The sequence below is a fragment of the Phoxinus phoxinus genome (genome assembly GCF_949152265.1).
Source record: "Phoxinus phoxinus genome assembly, chromosome: 21".
NCBI lineage: Eukaryota > Metazoa > Chordata > Actinopteri > Cypriniformes > Leuciscidae > Phoxinus > Phoxinus phoxinus.
Genome location: NC_136896.1, coordinates 627,298 through 648,323, shown reverse-complemented (window position 1 = coordinate 648,323; position 21,026 = coordinate 627,298). Strand labels below are relative to the sequence as shown.

The 21,026-nt window shown below is 43.0% G+C and overlaps 2 protein-coding genes across 10 annotated transcripts in view; one reads left to right on the top strand and one right to left on the bottom strand.

The window, feature by feature from the left end:
* Positions 1 to 5,812, top strand: part of grem2b (gremlin 2, DAN family BMP antagonist b) — an 8,048-nt gene extending 2,236 nt beyond the window's left edge. Inside the window, exons 1-2 of one of the 2 annotated variants that reach the window (XM_079595940.1) lie at positions 4,261 to 4,287; positions 4,891 to 5,812. In XM_079595940.1, coding sequence (XP_079452066.1) covers positions 4,276 to 4,287; positions 4,891 to 5,391 — 513 coding nt within the window. In that variant the 5' untranslated portion in view covers positions 4,261 to 4,275 and the 3' untranslated portion in view covers positions 5,392 to 5,812. Of the gene's footprint in view, positions 1 to 4,260; positions 4,288 to 4,877 lie in introns of those variants that run through there. The other variant, XM_079595939.1, reaches the window with a different exon arrangement.
* Positions 5,813 to 10,056: 4,244 nt separating this feature from the next.
* fmn2b (formin 2b) overlaps positions 10,057 to 21,026 on the bottom strand; it is a 51,465-nt gene continuing 40,495 nt past the window's right edge. For 7 of the 8 annotated variants that reach the window (XM_079595040.1, XM_079595038.1, XM_079595041.1 and 4 more), the window contains 5 exons: positions 18,780 to 18,872; positions 16,012 to 16,063; positions 15,550 to 15,699; positions 11,372 to 11,453; positions 10,057 to 10,743 (listed from right to left, as the gene is read on the bottom strand). In XM_079595040.1, the coding sequence (XP_079451166.1) occupies positions 10,717 to 10,743; positions 11,372 to 11,453; positions 15,550 to 15,699; positions 16,012 to 16,063; positions 18,780 to 18,872 (404 nt within the window). In that variant the 3' untranslated portion in view covers positions 10,057 to 10,716. Of the gene's footprint in view, positions 10,744 to 11,371; positions 11,454 to 12,912; positions 13,566 to 15,549; positions 15,700 to 16,011; positions 16,064 to 18,779; positions 18,873 to 21,026 lie in introns of those variants that run through there. The other variant, XM_079595037.1, reaches the window with a different exon arrangement.

The window sequence follows — 21,026 nt, the reverse complement described above, 5'->3', positions numbered from 1 at the left end:
TGTGTGTCTGTGAGGTGACAGGCGTGTGTGTGTGTGTCTGTGAGGTGACAGGAGTGTTTTCGCTGTGTGCGTGTGTGTCTGTGAGGTGACAGGTGTGTGTTCGCTGTGTGTGTGTGTGAGGTGACAGGAATGTGTGTGTGTCTGTGAGGTGACAGGAATGTGTTCGCTGTGTGTGTGTGTGAGGTGACAGGAGTGTGTGTGTGTCTGTGAGGTGACAGGAGTGTGTGTGTGTGTCTGTGAGGTGACAGGCGTGTGTGTGTGTCTGTGAGGTGACAGGAGTGTGTTCGCTGTGTGTGTCTGTGAGGTGACAGGAGTGTGTTCGCTGTGTGTGTCTGTGAGGTGACAGGAGTGTGTGTGTGTCTGTGAGGTGACAGGAGTGTGTGTGTGTCTGTGAGGTGACAGGCGTGTGTGTGTGTGTCTGTGAGGTGACAGGAGTGTTTTCGCTGTGTGCGTGTGTGTCTGTGAGGTGACAGGTGTGTGTTCGCTGTGTGTGTGTGTGTGTGTGAGGTGACAGGCGTGTTTATGTGTGTCTGTGAGGTGACAGGCGTGTGTGTGTGCGCGCGCGCGCGTGTGTGTGAGGTGACAGGAGTGTGTTCGTTGTGTGTGTGTTAGCTGTGTGTGTGTGTGTGAGGTGTCAGGAGTGTGTGTGTGTGTGTGTTCGCATTAACTCTGTTTTGAACACTGAAGGCTGAGATCGACTGATGAGATGCTGTTGGTTCACGCACACACACACACACACACTCTGAGAATGGAAATATGTGCGTCACAAAATAACCTTTTTACACAAACATTAATAGTAGACGTGAACTGACGTTTCTGAAGCTGTCACTGTGGAGCAAGAACTCTTCAGACGTCTCTCACACACACACACACTTCAGTGTGGACAGTTCTGACTCTCTGCTCTTATAAATGCCAGTGAGCAAAATTGTCAAAAATATTAAGTGCAATAATTATTTATTCCACCATGTCATTAATCAGTGTAATTACAGGATCATCATTAGACCGAATCCAGTCAGAACCAGACAGTTCTATATAAATGTATATATATATATGTGTGTGTGTGTGTATTATGTCAAGCTATTTAATTGGCTGGTTTTTGTGTCACTTCCTGTGACCCCCATCTTCCCCGACCCTAATCACAGGTCACGGCCTTCCCGGTTCCCTCTAATAACTCCTGACCTCTGACCTCTGCTGACCCGCTCATTCTGAAGGATTAGTTCTCAGCCCAGATCTACGGGTCTCACTTTCAGATGAACACACACACACACACACACACACACACACACGATATTTGACTTGTTTTGTCCATCCTTCTGTTAGACTCTTACACACACACACACACACACACACGATATTTGACTGATTTTGTCCATCCTTCTGTTAGACTGTGTGTGTGTGTGTGTGTGTGTGTGTGTGTGTGTGTGTGTGTGTGTGTAAGAGTCTAACAGAAGGACAGACAAAACCAGTCAAATATCAACTGAGTTCTGCTCATATTTTATCTCCATTTTCTAAACTAGTGAGTAAACTGGTTAGACTGTATATATATATATTCTCATCAGATAAGAGAGAAACTTCTGACTGGATTCCTCGAGTTCCTCCACTGTAAACACTGCCGCTCTCGGTCACTGACTCCAGAACAGTTCTGCATGTGTTGAGCAACAGAACACAGGAGTTCGGGGTCGCCAGATTTATGAGGCGATATCAAACATCTCAGCAAAGCCCCGCATTCCTGCGCCCGCCGAGTCCTCGGTCGCGTGTGGACGGGTCCGGGTCAGCGAGGACGAGCCAGATTCCTCATCAAGAGCAGGAAGAACTTCAGGAGGAAAGTTCAACCTTGACGCTCTTTGGAACGAAACCAAGAGCTTTGATTCATGAGAAAGAGCCGCTTTATAAATATTTCATTTATGGGAATGAATCATCGCATTTGTTTTTCCTTCCGGCGATGCCACATCTGTGCTAAAGATGTCCGGCGTGATTGACGGATGCGTTCTCGAGCCAGCGCTCTCCTGACGGCAGACTCATTACAGTTCATCTGTGACTTCCTGTCCTCACAGGAAACCGGCGAAACCTCGGGGCGACACGCCTCGACCCCAGAACTCAGTGTAGAGATGATGAAGAACATGAGGAGATCAAACTCACACATCATAACTAGTCGGAGTGAATATTCACCGTGTGTGTGTGTGTGCTAATTTATGTGAATCATTAGAGGACTCGTAACATTAGCCATGAAATGAGCTCAGCGCGGTCTCATCGCGAGCCAATGCAGTTTAGAACATACTAATGTTACAATATTGTGTTACAAAAGTAACGTGTTACAATATTGTTTGCTACCAACAGTGTTGCGAAGTTACTTTACTAATGTTACAATATTGGCTTGTATAACAAAAGTAACGTTACAATATTGGGTTACAAAAGTAACGTTACAATATTATGTTACAAAAGTAACGTTACAATATTATGTTACAAAAGTAACTTTAAAATATTGGGTTACAAAAGTAACGTTACAATGTTGGGTTACAAAAGTAACGTTACAATGTTGGGTTACAAAAGTAACGTTACAATATTGCGTAAAATTTTTTTACGTTTTACATTACTGGGTTACAAACGTAATATGTTACAATATTGAGTTACTTCCTAAAAAGTTACTTTTTATGGTAACATCTCCATCACAGTGTGTGGGAGAGAGTGTGTTAATGTGTGTAACTGGCATCTCTCGGTGTGTTCCAGGATGAGCTGTAAGAGTGTGTGTGTGTGTGTGTGTGTGTGTAACTGGTATCTCGGTGTGTTCCAGGATGAGCTGTAAGAGTGTGTGTGTGTGTGTGTGTGTGTGTGTGTAACTGGTATCTCTGTGTTCCAGGATGAGCTGTAAGGTGTGTGTGTGTGTGTGTGTGTGTGTGTAACTGGTATCTCGGTGTGTTCCAGGATGAGCTGTAAGAGTGTGTGTGTGTGTAACTGGTATCTCTGTGTTCCAGGATGAGCTGTAAGAGTGTGTGTGTGTGTGTGTGTGTGTGTGTGTAACTGGTATCTCTGTGTTCCAGGATGAGCTGTAAGGTGTGTGTGTGTGTGTGTGTGTGTGTGTGTAACTGGTATCTCGTGTGTTCCAGGATGAGCTGTAAGAGTGTGTGTGTGTGTGTGTGTGTGTGTGTGTGTAACTGGTATCTCTGTGTTCCAGGATGAGCTGTAAGGTGTGTGTGTGTGTGTGTGTGTAACTGGTATCTCTGTGTTCCAGGATGAGCTGTAAGGTGTGTGTGTGTGTGTGTGAGTGTGTAACTGGTATCTCTGTGTTCCAGGATGAGCTGTAAGGTGTGTGTGTGTGTGTGTGTGTGTGTGTGTGTGTGTAACTGGTATCTCTGTGTTCCAGGATGAGCTGTAAGGTGTGTGTGTGTGTGTGTGTGTGTGTGTGTGTGTAACTGGTATCTCGTGTGTTCCAGGATGAGCTGTAAGAGTGTGTGTGTGTGTGTGTGTGTGTGTGTGTGTGTAACTGGTATCTCGTGTGTTCCAGGATGAGCTGTAAGAGTGTGTGTGTGTGTGTGTGTGTAACTGGTATCTCTGTGTTCCAGTATGAGCTGTAAGGTGTGTGTGTGTGAGTGTGTGTGTGTGTGTAACTGGTATCTCTGTGTTCCAGGATGAGCTGTAAGGTGTGTGTGTGTGTGTGTAACTGGTATCTCGGTGTGTTCCAGGATGAGCTGTAAGAGTGTGTGTGTGTGTAACTGGTATCTCTGTGTTCCAGGATGAGCTGTAAGGTGTGTGTGTGTGTGTGTGTGTGTGTGTGTGTGTGTGTGTGTGTGTGTGTGTAACTGGTATCTCGGTGTGTTCCAGGATGAGCTGTGAGTGTATGTGTGTGTGTGTGTGTGTGTGTGTGTGTGTGTGTGTGTGTGTGTGTGTGTAACTGGTATCTCTGTGTTCCAGGATGAGCTGTAAGGTGTGTGTATGTATGTGTGTGTGTGTGTGTGTGTGTGTAACTGGTATCTCTGTGTTCCAGGATGAGCTGTAAGGTGTGTGTGTGTGTGTGTGTGTGTAACTGGTCTCTCTGTGTTCCAGGATGAGCTGTAAGGTGTGTGTGTGTGTGTGTGTGTGTGTGTGTGTGAGTGTGTGTGTGTGTGTGTGTGTAACTGGTCTCTCTGTGTTCCAGGATGAGCTGTAAGGTGTGTGTGTGTGTGTGTGTGTGTGTGTGTGTGTAACTGGTCTCTCTGTGTTCCAGGATGAGCTGTAAGGTGTGTGTGTGTGTGTGTGTGTGTGTGTGTGTGTGTGTAACTGGTCTCTCTGTGTTCCAGGATGAGCTGTAAGGTGTGTGTGTGTGTGTGTGTGTGTGTGTGTGTGTGTGTGTAACTGGTATCTCGTGTGTTCCAGGATGAGCTGTAAGAGTGTGTGTGTGTGTGTGTGTGTGTGTGTGTGTAACTGGTATCTCGTGTGTTCCAGGATGAGCTGTAAGGTGTGTGTGTGTGTGTGTGTGTGTGTGTGTGTGTGTGTGTGTGTGTAACTGGTATCTCGTGTGTTCCAGGATGAGCTGTAAGGTGTGTGTGTGTGTGTGTGTGTGTGTGTGTGTGTGTGTGTAACTGGTATCTCGTGTGTTCCAGGATGAGCTGTAAGGTGTGTGTGTGTGTGTGTGTGTGTGTGTGTGTGTGTGTGTGTGTGTGTGTGTGTAACTGGTATCTCGTGTGTTCCAGGATGAGCTGTAAGGTGTGTGTGTGTGTGTGTGTGTGTGTGTGTGTGTGTGTAACTGGTATCTCGTGTGTTCCAGGATGAGCTGTAAGGTGTGTGTGTGTGTGTGTGTGTGTGTGTGTGTGTAACTGGTATCTCGTGTGTTCCAGGATGAGCTGTAAGGTGTGTGTGTGTGTGTGTGTGTGTGTGTGTAACTGGTATCTCGTGTGTTCCAGGATGAGCTGTAAGGTGGCGCTGTGTCTTCTTCTCGCCGGCGCGCTGTACGTCTCCGCCGGCCGTAAGAACCGTCCTCCGTCCTCCATCCCGTCGCCGCACAAGCCCGGCTCCAACGCCTCGGACCGGCGCAGACAGGAAGTGCTGTCCCGCAGACAGGAAGTGCTGGCCTCCAGCCAGGAAGCGCTGGTGGTGACGGAGCGGCAGTACCTGCGGAGCGACTGGTGTAAGACGCAGCCGCTGCGGCAGACGGTCAGCCAGGACTCGTGCCGGAGCCGCACCGTCATCAACCGCTTCTGCTACGGCCAGTGCAACTCCTTCTACATCCCGCGGCACGTGCGCAAGGAGCAGGAGTCGTTCCAGTCGTGCTCCTTCTGCCGGCCGCAGCGCTTCACCAGCCTCACGGTGGAGCTCCAGTGCCCCGAGCTGCAGCCGCCCGTCCGCTTCCGCAAGATCCCGCGGGTCAAGCAGTGCCGCTGCATGTCCGTCAGCGTGTCCGAGGCCGGCAAGCTGTGAGCGGTCAGCTGACCTGAGGAGCGCTGGCGTGTCCGACACCGGGGTCCAGAGAACACGTCTACGAGCGGCTTCTGCACACACCACCTGGCACTCTCTTAAAGGGACAGGTCACACAAAGATGAAGATTAGCCCATGATTCACTCTCAAGCCGTCCCAGTGTGTGTGACACTCTTCCGTCAGACGAACACAACCGGAGTTATATTAGCAGTCCTGCTCTCCAAGCTTTATAATGGCAGTGTGCGTATCTCTCTGGGGAAGTCCATCCGTGAGAAGCGCATCGATCATCATAAAAGTGTAAAGCGGTTCCTTGCAGAACCTTTCACTCTATAAAGAATGGAATTGAAAGATTGAAGGTTTTTCATGGAACTTTATTATTAAAGGGATAGTTGACTTTGAAATGAAATGTTGGTGTGTTTTATCTTACCTGAAGTGCATCAAGATGTCGGTGTCTTTGTCTCCGCAGGAGTTTCAATGTTGATATTTTTAGGTCAACCCGTTCTTGTCTGTCAGTCATATAATGCAGGTCTATAGGCACTGTCTCCAGAAGCATGCAGAGAAAAGTCCAAATTACACAATTCCCCATGGTAAGTGCACATTGATGGCCTAAGACCGTGTCCTAACTACACGCGACGCGATAAAATGCCTCTGTTCCATGTTAATCAGAGTTTTTGTCCTAACCAGACGCGACGGCGACACGCGAAGTTTCTAATTTAGAAACGGTTCCTATTTCTGCGACGTCGCGGCTGACAGATATGAATTTCCCTATGAACAAGATCGAATAAACTGATTGTCATATGAAGAAATTACACTGGTTATGAGTTCACATTATTTATTTTTAGTTAAGCGATAATGGATAATTTACCTCAGATTTTGAAAGCATATAATATAGCGTTCAAACTGAATTCTATGCAAACATACAACTGTACTTCATAACAAAATTAGTCAATGAGTATATTTAGTTAATGTTTTGATTTTTAATAATGTTATTTCTTGATTTGATTATGTCCTTACCCATTTCCAATGCGAGTGCGCTTTCACAGAGAGACTCCGCCCACACGCTGTTCTGAATGGCTGTGGTTTTTGATTGACGTGTGGCGTCTCAGTCGCGTCGTGTCTAGTGTGGACAGACACTCTTGCTGTCGCTGGAATTTTATCGCGTCGCGTGTAGTTAGGACACAGTGTAAGACACGAAACAAGCGGTTTGTGTGATAAAACGAACAGAATTTATATCGTTTTTATGTCTTTTACACAACCACGTCCACCTGATCTGTTTACTTAGTCTGCGCCATCGCCATAGAGCGTCGGAAGTGGTCTCCCGGATGAGTTTGCGCGAGCTAACGTAAATGTATCGGTTTAAACATCCCGGATAAGTGCAAACTACAATTTCTATTAGCCGTCCTACCTACACTCTAAAAAATGCTGGGTTGTTTTAACCCAATTTTGGGTCAAATATGGACAAACCCAAACGTTGGATCAAAAATGCAATTTAAAAAATTTAACCCAATGGCTGGGTTTGTCCATATTTGACCCAAAATTGGGTTAAAACAACCCAGCATTTTTTTGTGTACACTCTCTGTTCTGTGCATAGATTCTAGTGTGTAAACAATGAGTGATGTACACGCGCGAGAGAGAGATCACTTCCGGCGCTCTACGGCGCTTGCACAGACTAAGATCTAAGATCAGATGGACGTGGTTGTGTAAAAGAGATAAAAACGATATAAATACTGTTGGTTTTATCACACAAACCACTTGTTTCGTGTCTTAGGCCATCAGTGTGCACTTACGATGGGGAATTGTGTAATGTGGACTTTTCTCTGCATGCTATTAGAGACAGTGCCTATAGACCTGCATTATATGACTGACAGACAAGAACGGTTTGACCTAAAAATATCAACATTGAAACTCCTGCGGAGACAAAGACACCGACATCTTGATGCACTTCAGGTAAGATAAAACACACCAACATTTCATTTCAAAGTCAACTATCCCTTTAAGAGCGAGAGGTTTCCATCATGGGTTTAGTTCGGTTGCACTCTTCAGACGGTCTACTAATACTCCAACGACAGCGAGTTCACATGGAGTTACTGATCGAAATAAGAGTAGAGTAGAATAGAGCGCTGGCGCTTGCAACGCCAAGGTCATGGGTTCGATTCCCTGCAAGAACTGACAGGAATGTAAATGTGGATCTTGAAATGCAATGTAAGTCGCCGAAAGCAGAAGTGTAAAGTGTAAAGTTATGCAGGGTGATGGGACTTTCTCCGAGTCATCTCAACGGCAAAGAGTCCCAATCACCCAGAGTTCACTTCTAGCTGGAAGAATGTCTAAAGCAAGCAAGCAAAATAAAGCGTAATCTTTAGTTTTAATGACATTTTATGGATTAAGCAGCTCATGAACACTTTATCACTAGAAATAAACTGTTAAACATGAAAGTATTATGCTGTAATTTCTCCTCGATCCTTCTTTTCTTCTTCTAAGAGTTCAGACTGGTTATAGAGATTCTATAGAAATATGGTACCAGAGAAGTATATATATATATATATATCTATATGTATGTAGAGAAACAACTGAAGTCTATATTAAAAGTTTGGTCATTGATCTGAAGCAGTTTTTCTTGCTGTGAGTTTGATGATGATGAGATCACTACACACACAATCACTCAAAGTTGTAAATAAAACCGAGATTATTGGAGAACGTTTTACAAGAAAACACTGTTTGTCTTTTTGCTTCAATCTCATTTAAATCATTGTTTCTTGCCGTTTCTTTGAAAACAACTTTCACTCCGAAACTGTAAATTTAAGAGTAAATCCTACCAGATGTTTTCGGTGTAAATCCTGCAGATTTATGATTGGCCGATGTTGAGGGAAAGTGTGTCACAGATTTAAAGGCCTGTTCACACCGAGAATGAGAATGATACACGTTTACACGAAGAACTATTTGTTTTGGCCCTTCATTTACATGATAGCAGCGTTTGGGGAACTGAAAACACAAACGTTTATAAACGATCAGTGTTGGGGAAATGCATTACAAGTAACTTGAGTTACGTAATCAGATTACTTTTTCAAGTTACTAGTAAAGTAACGCATTACTTTTAAAATTTACAACAAAATATCTGAGTTACTTTTTCAAATAAGTAACTCAAGTTACTTTGCTTTCCCATTTATTGACTGACAGCTCTCCTGTCCTCATGTTGAGACAAATCAAAGTGCAGATGTGTGTGTGTGTGTGTGAACATGATGTTTATTGTAGTTCTAGACTATATGTAAGCATTTACTCGTCTCACTTGCACAAAAAATATTCAATATTCCTCAAAATGAATAAAATCAGTGAAATGCAGAATCAGAATACTATGCAAATCTCCAAATAACTTAATATGTTAAATAAAACACAAATTTTATGCATTTAATCTCACTTTATTGACCAATGTACTTGCTTCTGACCTTCGATGATTCAGTTTAATAAGCAGAAGTGACTGTAGATAGATAGAAAGGTTTGCTTTCCTCTACTGTACACATGTCCTTCAGTCTGAGGATTATTATTTCACTTTTGGTGTGAACGGGTCTTTACATTTGCCCAAAAATAGAACTTTTGTGTTATTAAAAAACAAGCCCAGCCCAGGTGGGAAAAAAGTAACGTAACGCAATATTGTAACGCATTACTTTTAAAAGTAACTTTCCCCAACACTGGTTATTTATGAATATGTTCATCAGCAGAATAAATCAGAAGAGTGCAGCATCTGTCGTGTTTTCTATAGTTATAGTGAGAAAGGAAAGAAAAGCACGAGGCGGACTGAAAAGACAGATCCCAGCCAGCAATAGCCGTCTAGGTTAACTATAGTAGACCCGATATAGTCCGGCTGTGAGGAACACACTTCTAGCCAAAATAACCTTGAATCTGGTTACATGTTTCTGCCTAAATAACTTGTGAGATGTATGATATTCTATCATGTAAGAAAGTCAACCGTGATTATAAGGTGTTTGGTTTCATTTCTTCACTCATTTCATTTATTTGTTATCTAATTGATTACTTTTCTTGGACTCTGGTTTAGACTTCTATTACATTTTCACTGACAGCCCAAATTTTGCCTAGACGTCTGGGCTGTGTTTGGACGGCTATTAGACGTCTTTTAAATTCAAAACTGCATGCTGGGATCATATTCTTCCGTCACATTAACCCTTTCCCTGCCGAATCATGTGACCCTGTATCGAGCTAATCGACCGATTCCCAATCCCAGCATCACTCGGACAGCACTGGCTTTCGCTGTTAGTCAGATATTAGCTAACTTCTGAAAGACTGCACAATCTCTGAGTCAAAACATGCAAAAGAAAAGAAAAAAAGCAGAAACAAGCGATCAGCATTTTTGCTTTTCCAAAACGAAATTGACCCACATTCAAGTGTTGATAAAAAATAAATAGCATGAAGCTGGGATTTTTATTTTAAATTAGAGGCTCTGTTATTTCCTTTGAATATCTGAACATGCAATACATCAAACTAAATATTCTTTATTATCAGAGATTCTAGAGTCTGGAAACGCTGGCAGGGAAAGGGTTAAAATGCCAAGCATTACATTATTTCCCCGACGGATTAAATTAGAGCATGATGGGAAATGTGACGCTCATTCAGTTGACTAAATATTAAACAGGTTCAAGTAAATCTCAAATCAAGTGAAAAACTAAAACGTCTGAATTTAATAATCGCTTTATTTTACATAAATTACAGTCTTCTCAAAACGTTCAGATACAAACAGTTATTGCACACGCAGCGCGGACGGGTCCACGCCTCCACACGGACATGCTAAAAACAATCCTGAACGCGACACAAAGATGTTAATAACATTTACATTAATTTAAAAAACATCATTTTTAAATACTTTAGTGAGTGTGTGTGTGTGTGTGTGTGTGTGTGTGTGTGTGGATGCAGCAAAACAATCTTGCATAATTTCACAAGAACACTGAGTAGATTTCCTGAACGTTCACCGCTCCGTCACATGACGTGTCTCTCCCGGGTCCTGTGGGCTCGGCTGTGCTTTGGACATGTTGGACCGCGCGGATTAAAAGCTCGAGACGTCAGTGCTGATCTACAGATGAAGACTCCACACTTCTCTTTCCCGGTTCTCTGTTACAAATATAAATAAATGACACTTTTCTCTGATGACGTTGAGAACTTCCGCGGGGATTGTGGGAATTCTGGAGCAAACATCTGATATGTTCGTCAGCACACAGGATATGACATCATTCTGAGGGCCGATCACTTCCTGTGTCCGTACGGCAGAAGTAACACTGAAGCGGTGTGTGTGCGAGAGCGAATTAGATTCCTTCATCAGACGTCTCATATCTTCATACCCAACTTTGCTTTCTGAGGGAGACAAAAAAAGACCAATTTAATTATTAAAATGCCCCGTTATGCTAATATTAAAGACTCATAATGTTGTTTAGAGTCTCCTACAATAGTTTTACACACATGTAAAGTCATAAACACACTAATGTCCTCATAATCTGCACTGCAGCGTCAGCTCTTTTCTCTCAGTCTCTCTAAGCCCCGCCTCTCTGAGAGCTGCTCTGCTGTGATTGGCCAGATTCAGTCTCTCTAAGCCCCGCCTCTCTGAGAGCTGCTCTGCTGTGATTGGTCAGAAAGCAAACGCTCATTATCATATCTGAGTCTCAGCTCTTGATCACAGTGATGCGAACAGTAACGATGGCGTGTGTTTTACCGTCTCGATCTCAGAGAACAGCGTCTTCTCGACACGAGCAACACGAACCGAACTCTCCCAGTCTCAGATACACTAGTGTTAGAGGGCGGAGCTAAGAGACGCTGCTCAGCCAATCAGGACCACAGGCTGGCATTATGCTAATGAGTTACAAACCTACGCCGGTTCAGCAGGAAGTGAGATGACGTGAATGATCAGATGCACTGGCAGACATTTATCCAATGTTAATTACACTAATGTAAACACTGTGAAGAGAAAAAATAAAGCGTGACTTACGATTCCAGACGCGTGTTTGGGTTTGACGCTGTACGAGGCCTTCTCCTTGACCTGTCGGAAACACTCCTCCGCCGCCTTCAACCTGAGGAGACCGCAGAGACAACCGAGTCAACACACACACACACACACAGCAGCGCAGGAGCAGATCCTACACACATTTTCTGAAACGAGTGTTGTGAAACAGAGGATCTTCGTCTGTTTAACTGTAACGAGTCTTGATGGATCTGTTCACACACACACACACACACACACACACACAGAGTGTTCACACACACACACACACACACACACAGAGTGTTCACACACACACACACACACACACACACGTCTCTGTTAACTGTAACGAGTGTTGATGATCTGTCCGCTGTTCGGAAGTTATTAAGATCTGACCGTCTGAACACAGATGATTGAGCAGCGCAAGAGCGGATCCACACACACACACACGTCTTGCTCTTCACACACACACTCTTCTTCTGCAGGTCATGTGAGTGTTTCATGACCTCCAGCGAGAGACTGAAGCCCGAGCTCCATAATAGGCCATGTTTACACAAGTCACACACCAATCCTGACGCTACAGGAAAACACAGCATTGCATTATTAAGGATGGTGTGTGTGTGTGTGTGTGTGTAAGTGAACAGTGTGTGTGTGTGTGTGTGTGTGTGTGTGCCTCGATCTGGAGTTTGAGAAGGACTCAAATTCACTGTTCAGAATATAGTTGCAATGTGTCTAGTCTTCTTACATGTAGTATGTGTGTGTGTGTGTGTGTGTGTGTGTGTGTCTGTGTCTGTTCTGTTTCCGCTGCTGTGACTTCTACATGTAAGTTATCTTCTAAGCGGATGAGAACGATGCGTTATTAAATCTGATAATCCTCATTATACGGGGATGTGAAGAGCTGACGCTCGTCCGGCGAGAGGACGCAGATCTGAGGCTCGCGCTGAACACTGGGAGTGTGTGGTGTGTGTGTGCGGCCGCGAGCGCTGGCGTGTTTACAGCAGGGAGAATTATGGGTAAAGGCGGAGATATTCTTCCGCACATCAGTAGCCGCTTCTTTAAACACCGTAAACACATCCAGGAACAGATCATGAGTCATGTGACGGAGCGCGACACACACCAAACATGGAGTTTCTGCGGCTCGGGTCACGGTCCGCATCACTTCCTGTCCAGGCCAACTATCCAGCGGCTCAGAAGAGCAGACACACACACACACACACACACACACACACTCACGAGGAGGAACAAAGGAAGGAAGAATAAACTAAATGAAATCAGAAAAGAAAAAGATAAAACAAATAAAATCTGATAAAACTATAAAAAAATAAATCAAGCCAATTTTATAAGAAAAAAAAAAAAAACTAAAGAAATAAAAGGAAACAAACAAAAACAACTAATTAAATAAGAAAATTAATGAAGAATATAAATATAAAAAATTAAATATTAAAATAAATAAACAGAAAGAAAGGCAGGCATGAGACAGCAGCGGTGTGTGTTCGAGACGCTGAGGATCTGCTAGTGGACACACACACACACACACACACACTTTATGCAAGAAACACAGATGCTCTTATACGATGAATAGATTCAATTAGGGCTTTTATTTGTTGTGTTGCAAGTTTGGGTTACCAGTAAAAGCACAGCGGAGTGTTTGGTTGCAGCCTTCAGACCCGCCGGGGTTAAACACACACACACACACATCTCGGCTCCAGAAGACGACACACACACACACACACTTGTCTCCGCTGTGTCAGACAGATCAGTCTCTCTCGGCTCCAGAAGACGACACACACAGACACACACACACACACACACACACGAGTGTCTCCGATCAGTCTCTCTCAGCTTTCATGACACATTGTGTCCGCGAGACAGAGGACTCTGTGTGTTGTGCAGAAGGCTAACACTTCAGCAGATCTGGAGATTAGCGCCAGCGGACGTCACAGGAACACAACACACTGTGGGAACGGCTCTATCGGTCAGACGTGTCGGAGAGAGAGACGTTCTGTGTCGCCGCCGGAACACCAGCCCGGCTCTGCTGTCCACCATTGTGCTCCGCACTACACGCCACAGATCGGGTTTCAGGACCAGGCAGACGAGAGCTGAGCGCTAGCCTCAGCGCCGCACAGGTCAGAGGTCACGCGATCCTCACTCGTACAGCGAGACGAGGAGATGTGGGAAACACAGCGCAGCACCATTCATGCTGCAGATCAATATTAAAGGAAGATAAACATGTAAAGCAGAATATGTAAATGAATGTGTAGAAAGAAAAGGGAAATAAATGAACAAAAATTTGATGAAAAATAAAAAAACAGAAACAGAAAAACTAAACTATCATTAGACGAATAACTGAATGAAATAAGTAATTGAAATGAAATATGAAATAACAGAAAAAAGAAAGCAAAAGTAAAATTAAAATAAAACTACACCAAAATTAAAATGACCCCCCCAAAAATAACTAAATAAAAAGACAAAAGTAAAAAAATAAAAGATATAACAAATAAAAAGAACGAAAAGTGAAATACAAGAAAAAGGTCAAATAAGACAATTAACAAAAAATAATAAACAAAATTAATGAAAAAGGCAAAAAAGAAAAATAAATAACCGAAAGAAAAATATAAAGAATGACAATTAAGACAAAAAATAAATAAAGAAAAAGTGAATGCAAAGTAAAAAGGAATAAATAAATTGGAGAAAAAAATAAAACGATTAAGTAAAAGAATAAAATGAATAGAAATAAAGGATAAAGAAAGCAAAGCAGGAAAAAAATAAAAATGAACCGAATAGAGAAATTTAACAGAATTAAATGAAAAAGCAAAAAATAAAATAAATAAAAATAAAGACAAGACAAATTTTTTTAAAGAAAAATAAAGAAAAAGTGAGCAAGCAAAAATAAAATGAATTCGAAAGGAAAACAAAGGAAGCAGAGATTGAGAGTTTGGGGACAGATGTAGAGATTGGGTCCTCATGAATAGCGTCGAGCTGAAGGGCTGGTGTGTGTGTGCTATCGCGCGCTCCATCGCTACACTGGAAGCTAGCGCACCGCGCCGGTACTCTTCCATTAGCGGGGTTACACAAACACAGGGTTCAGCGGCGCGCTCGCTTTCACAGCAACTCTAATGTTGAACACATGCACAGGCTCTGGGAGAGGAGTCGCTGCAGTGATGCATCACACAAAATGGCGTCTTATCGTGTCACTGTAAACGTCAACCAATGGACTAACCGTTAATCGACTACAAGAGGCTTATACAAAAATAACGTGTTTTTTAGAGTCTCATTCTGTTTTTTCAACGACATTCATAATGTGACTGTTTGAATTTGTGGGCCGATTAGGCTATACAGTACATATTTTATATAGGCAATTAAAGGCGCATTATGATTGATGGCTTATTAAAATGAACGCATTAGCCGACGAATGGCTTACATTAACAAAATAGATAAACCTCTAGTGGAGGGCAACTTGTTTTCCAGCACAAATATAATAAATCTGTAGAGAAATAGTGAGGAAGAACATGATTTTTTTTTTACGCAGGATCATAAACCGTCAGACATCTTTGATCTTCACACGTTCAATCCAGAACACACACGTTCCTCTGGAAGATTCAGGAGCGTCTAATTCCAGGAATGCTGATCCGCACACTTTCCCGTGTCAGAACAAAGCTTTCCTTGATCACAGATGCAGTGTAACCAATCCGACGGCTGTATATTCCCTCTGAGAGAGCATATTTCAGGCCTTCCCATGATGCACCTGTGCACGGCGTGCTCGGGTATTTGCATTAATCCCACATTAAATCACGCAGCCGGACAGCAGGCGTTCCTAAAACACACCTCGGCCTCGGAAGATGTTCCCACAACACTTACAGAGAGAAGACTCGACAGAAGGAGCCCCACACACACACACACACACACACACACACACACACACACACACACACACACACACACACACACACACACACACACACACACACACACACACACACACACACACACACACACACACACACACACACACACACACACACACACACACACACACACACACACACACACACACACACACACACACACACACACACACACACACACACACACACACACACACACACACACACACACACACACACACACACACACACACACACACACACACACACACACACACACACACACACACACACACACACCTCTCCTGCAGGATGACCTTGTTCTCCTTCTTCCAGGTGTCTTTAAAGTCGCTGGAGAACTCGTGCCACACGGAGAAGAAGGTGTTTGGAGAAACCTCTTTCTCTCCGCCTTTGGCCTTGACCGAGAAGAACACACACAGATCCAGGAACCTGTGAGACACACACACACAACGGTTTCAGAGAGAAGCGAGATTAATTCAAGATGGAGATCAGGACACAAGAATTCCTTACGGATTGAACAGAACGTCTCCCACTAATTACAAGTGGAATATAAATTTTAAATTTGGAACAACTCTGTTAAACATTAAATGACACAAAATAATTGTGAAATACATATTTTGTATGAAATAGTAGATTTGCTTTACAGGAAACTTAAACGTCTTTAATAATCCTGTCCCTTTTTTTAATAGAAAAAAAATGACGCTTCAAACTATAAATGTAATGGCAAAAATGACTTCTTACATTTTGTGTGTTTCACTGAGTTGCTTCTCTTGACATTCCAGCTCAGTCTTTGCTGTAAAAAGAAGAAACAATACATGTTTTTAATCTGTAAAATGACAAGAGTGGGTTCAAAACATCATGTGAGTTACGGTTATAAAACTGTTCATTTCTACAGCGGCTTCACAGAAATAAACAGAAAAATTACAGTTAATTATAAAACAACTTCGATTTGAGCCGTAAAGAAGACATGCATCATTCCCAGTTTTTCCCAGAAGTGTGTGTAAAGGTGAGATCAGACCGTAAGTGTGTGTGTAAAGGTGAGATCAGACCGTAAGTGTGTGTGTAAAGGTGAGATCAGACCGTAAGTGTGTGTAAAGGTGAGATCAGACCGTAAGTGTGTGTGTAAAGGTGAGATCAGACCGTAAGTGTGTGTGAAGGTGAGATCAGACCGTAAGTGTGTGTAAAGGTGAGATCAGACCGTAAGTGTGTGTAAAGGTGAGATCAGACCGTAAGTGTGTGTAAAGGTGAGATCAGACCGTAAGTGCGTGTAAAGGTGAGATCAGACCGTAAGTGCGTGTAAAGGTGAGATCAGACCGTAAGTGTGTGTGTAAAGGTGAGATCAGACCGTAAGTGTGTGTGTAAAGGTGAGATCAGACCGTAAGTGTGTGTGTAAAGGTGAGATCAGACCGTAAGTGTGTGTGTAAAGGTGAGATCAGACCGTAAGTGTGCGTGTAAAGGTGAGATCAGACCGTAAGTGTGCGTGTAAAGGTGAGATCAGACCGTAAGTGTGTGTGTAAAGGTGAGATCAGACCGTAAGTGTGTGTTAAGGTGAGATCAGACCGTAAGTGTGTGTGTAAAGGTGAGATCAGACCGTAAGTGTGTGTAAAGGTGAGATCAGACCGTAAGTGTGTGTGTAAAGGTGAGATCAGACCGTAAGTGTGTGTTAAGGTGAGATCAGACCGTAAGTGTGTGTGTAAAGGTGAGATCAGACCGTAAGTGTGTGTGTAAAGGTGAGATCAGACCGTAAGTGTGTGTAAAGGTGAGATCAGACCGTAAGTGTGTGTGTAAAGGTGAGATCAGACCGTAAGTGTGTGTGTAAAGGTGAGATCAGACCGTAAGTGTGTGTGTAAAGGTGAGATCAGACCGTAAGTGTGTGTAAAGGTGAGATCAGACCGTAAGTGTGTGTGTAAAGGTGAGATCAGACCGTAAGTGCGTGTAAAGGTGAGATCAGACCGTAAGTGTGTGTAAAGGTGAGATCAGACCGTAAGTGTGTGTGTAAAGGTGAGATCAGACCGTAAGTGTGTGTAAAGGTGAGATCAGACCGTAAGTGTGTGTAAAGGTGAGATCAGACCGTAAGTGTGTGTGTAAAGGTGAGATCAGACCGTAAGTGCGTGTAAAGGTGAGATCAGACCGTAAGTGTGTGTGTAAAGGTGAGATCAGACCGTAAGTGTGTGTAAAGGTGAGATCAGACCGTAAGTGTGTGTAAAGGTGAGATCAGACCGTAAGTGTGTGTGTAAAGGTGAGATCAGACCGTAAGTGTGTGTAAAGGTGAGATCAGACCGTAAGTGTGTGTAAAGGTGAGATCAGACCGTAAGTGTGTGTGTAAAGGTGAGATCAGACCGTAAGTGCGTGTAAAGGTGAGATCAGACCGTAAGTGTGTGTAAAGGTGAGATCAGACCGCAAGTGTGTGTGTAAAGGTGAGATCAGACCGTAAGTGTGTGTAAAGGTGAGATCAGACCGTAAGTGTGTGTGTAAAGGTGAGATCAGACCGTAAGTGTGTGTAAAGGTGAGATCAGACCGTAAGTGTGTGTAAAGGTGAGATCAGACCGTAAGTGCGTGTAAAGGTGAGATCAGACCGTAAGTGTGTGTAAAGGTGAGATCAGACCGCAAGTGTGTGTGTAAAGGTGAGATCAGACCGTAAGTGTGTGTAAAGGTGAGATCAGACCGTAAGTGTGTGTAAAGGTGAGATCAGACCGTAAGTGTGTGTAAAGGTGAGATCAGACCGTAAGTGCGTGTAAAGGTGAGATCAGACCGTAAGTGTGTGTAAAGGTGAGATCAGACCGCAAGTGTGTGTGTAAAGGTGAGATCAGACCGTAAGTGTGTGTAAAGGTGAGATCAGACCGTAAGTGTGTGTAAAGGTGAGATCAGACCGTAAGTGTGTGTAAAGGTGAGATCAGACCGTAAGTGTGTGTAAAGGTGAGATCAGACCGTAAGTGCGTGTAAAGGTGAGATCAGACCGTAAGTGTGTGTAAAGGTGAGATCAGACCGCAAGTGTGTGTGTAAAGGTGAGATCAGACCGTAAGTGTGTGTAAAGGTGAGATCAGACCGTAAGTGTGTGTGTAAAGGTGAGATCAGACCGTAAGTGTGTGTGTAAAGGTGAGATCAGACCGTAAGTGTGTGTAAAGGTGAGATCAGACCGTAAGTGTGTGTGTAAAGGTGAGATCAGACCGTAAGTGTGTGTAAAGGTGAGATCAGACCGTAAGTGTGTGTGTAAAGGTGAGAGAGAAACACTTCCTTAGAAGCGCTGAGGTCATCAGGGGTCATCGCTCAAGGTGCTCAAACAAATTGAGGCCAGTAGTAGTTAAGGGTTCAACGCCATGAGACACGAATCCCTGTGTGTCTGTCATGAGAACTCGGTGTGTGTGTGTGTGTGTGTGTGTGTGGCTCTGGAGGACACTCATTAGCAAACCTGGCCTCTAATTCCCACTGACGGGAAACATCCCAGGAATCCCCGTTTAATCGACTCGAGTCGGGAATCAGCGAGCCGAAAGATTCCCAGGATCACTCACCTTCGCTGACGAACGTCTCCATCTGGTGTTTAAAGGGCTGCAGATGCTCTTCCGTCGAGACCGAGCAGACCTTCTCCACCTGAGCAGTGCATGCTGGGAAACAGGACCACAGTCCAGAGGGGCACAAATCACGATCATATAAATGGAACGAATGTGTAACACTTTACAACGAGGTTTCATTTGTTTTCTACATTATGAACAATGAAAACACTCCTAAAACATTACGCACACTCACACAGACAGACACACACACACACACACACAGTAACGCTCTTCTGTCCTCGTTATGAACCTGCGCTCTTAAACACCGACACACACACACACTCTTCTGTCCTCGTTATGAACTCTTAAACACCGACACACAGAAGAGACAAGTGTCAAAGTGTCCCGTTGTTCAAAGCCCGGAGTGAGCCGAGTGTGTGGATAAACCCGGGATTAGACGCGTTAACCCGTGAACCTCGGAGATTAGAGGGGAAATCCTCACTTCCTTCCCAGAAGCCATCGCTCACTCTCAGATAAAACATGCAGCAATTAGTGCAATTAGGGTCAGGAGTGTGTGCAGAAGAGCATCACCCGGAGCGGCTCCTCACGGCATTCCTCAGGCCCTCGGCTGCGCTTCCATGATCACACTATTACACCGCAGTTTAAAGACATGCATAAGAGTTTAAAGAGCTAACCCTGGATCTGCGGAGAACGGTTCCAATACACACATGCTTTATATAGACAGTGTGTGCAGAATTATTAGACACTGTCTGATGTTTTTTTTTTTTCAGGCACATTTTACCAATTCCAAACCACATCATCAAGGCGAGACACTGCAGGTGAATAGGGTACAATTTTAAAATAATAGATATCACCATGACACTTCCTCAGTTGATTACTTGCACAAGTTCATAAAAAAATGTATTACAAGTTTTTGAAATTTTGTATGTTTAATTATGCAAATTAGGAATTCTCATTAAATATTTTCAGTAGATAGATCTGAGCATATGATAAAGCCAGGTGCAAAATTATTTTTTCATTTTGATTACACACAAGATGAAAGATGTTCAGAGGGATTTCAGGATATATGCTTTCGTGACCTAGGAAATCTAAAAATACTGTCCATAGCCTTAAAAAAATAGATTTTCGCCATATTTTTTGTATTAAAATGTCACATAAATCAGGCCAGGAATGATTTATTAACAAATCCCTCTGAACATATCTTCAGAATACTGCTAAGTGTGTAACTGGAGAGTTTGGTGTACATCGGCTGAGATGTGTCACTGGAGAATGACAAACTCATTTTGAGAAAAAGGCATTTAAAGATTTGTAATGTAAAAAATCATACTTTTTTCGTGGAAACAACTATTTACTGACACAATATCTCATCAAATCATTAGCAACAACAATACAAACCACCTAAATCACATCAACACTTATAAACACAGCATTTATGGTCTTCAACTGAGCAGAAAAACAGTCAAAAACACACATCTGAGTGTCAGAGCGCGTCACGTGATGCATCTGAACCAATCACAGTGTCAGAAATTTACATCAACCAATGAGATTTCACTTTTAGAGTTAAATGCCCATTGTACTTTCACGATTGGTTGCTGATTAAAAGGAAATTACCATATTTGGATCTGACAGCATTGTACAGGAGAGAGAGAGAGAGAGCTTTCCAGCGGTGTGTGAGATTAAAGGAAGCAGAGAGAGATCGCGGATCATGTTGATTAAGAAACGACAACTTTTGTTGAATTTCAGAAAAATCTACAGACGCAAACAGACAAAGTTAGTAAAATAAAAACCTAAATGTGTATTTTGGACTTTTTTTTCACCACACGTCTGAAAGAAGTTATTGAAGACAAATAGCCCAAAATCTCAAAATTGACCAGTGAAAAAAAAACAGTTTTTGCCTGCCGTGTCTCGCCTTAATCTTAGAATTAATTTTGTATTTATAAGTGATATATAACGGTTCATGAAGGCTGAAAATTCAAAACGCCTTATATTCAGGTGTGCAGAATTATTAGGCACTTTTTCTGATGGTTCCTGATGGTTTCACAATTTTTATCAAGCTTGTATATATATTCCGTTATTTCACTTTAATTGCAATGAAAACGACCTATTAATTGTCATTAAAGTGAAATTACTGAACTTAATATACGAGCTTGGTAAAAATACTAATTTTAGAAGAAAACTTCAGACGGCACTTTGAGGCTTTTGCATCTGAAGTCTTCATTTCTTTAATTAAAAAAAATGAGGAAC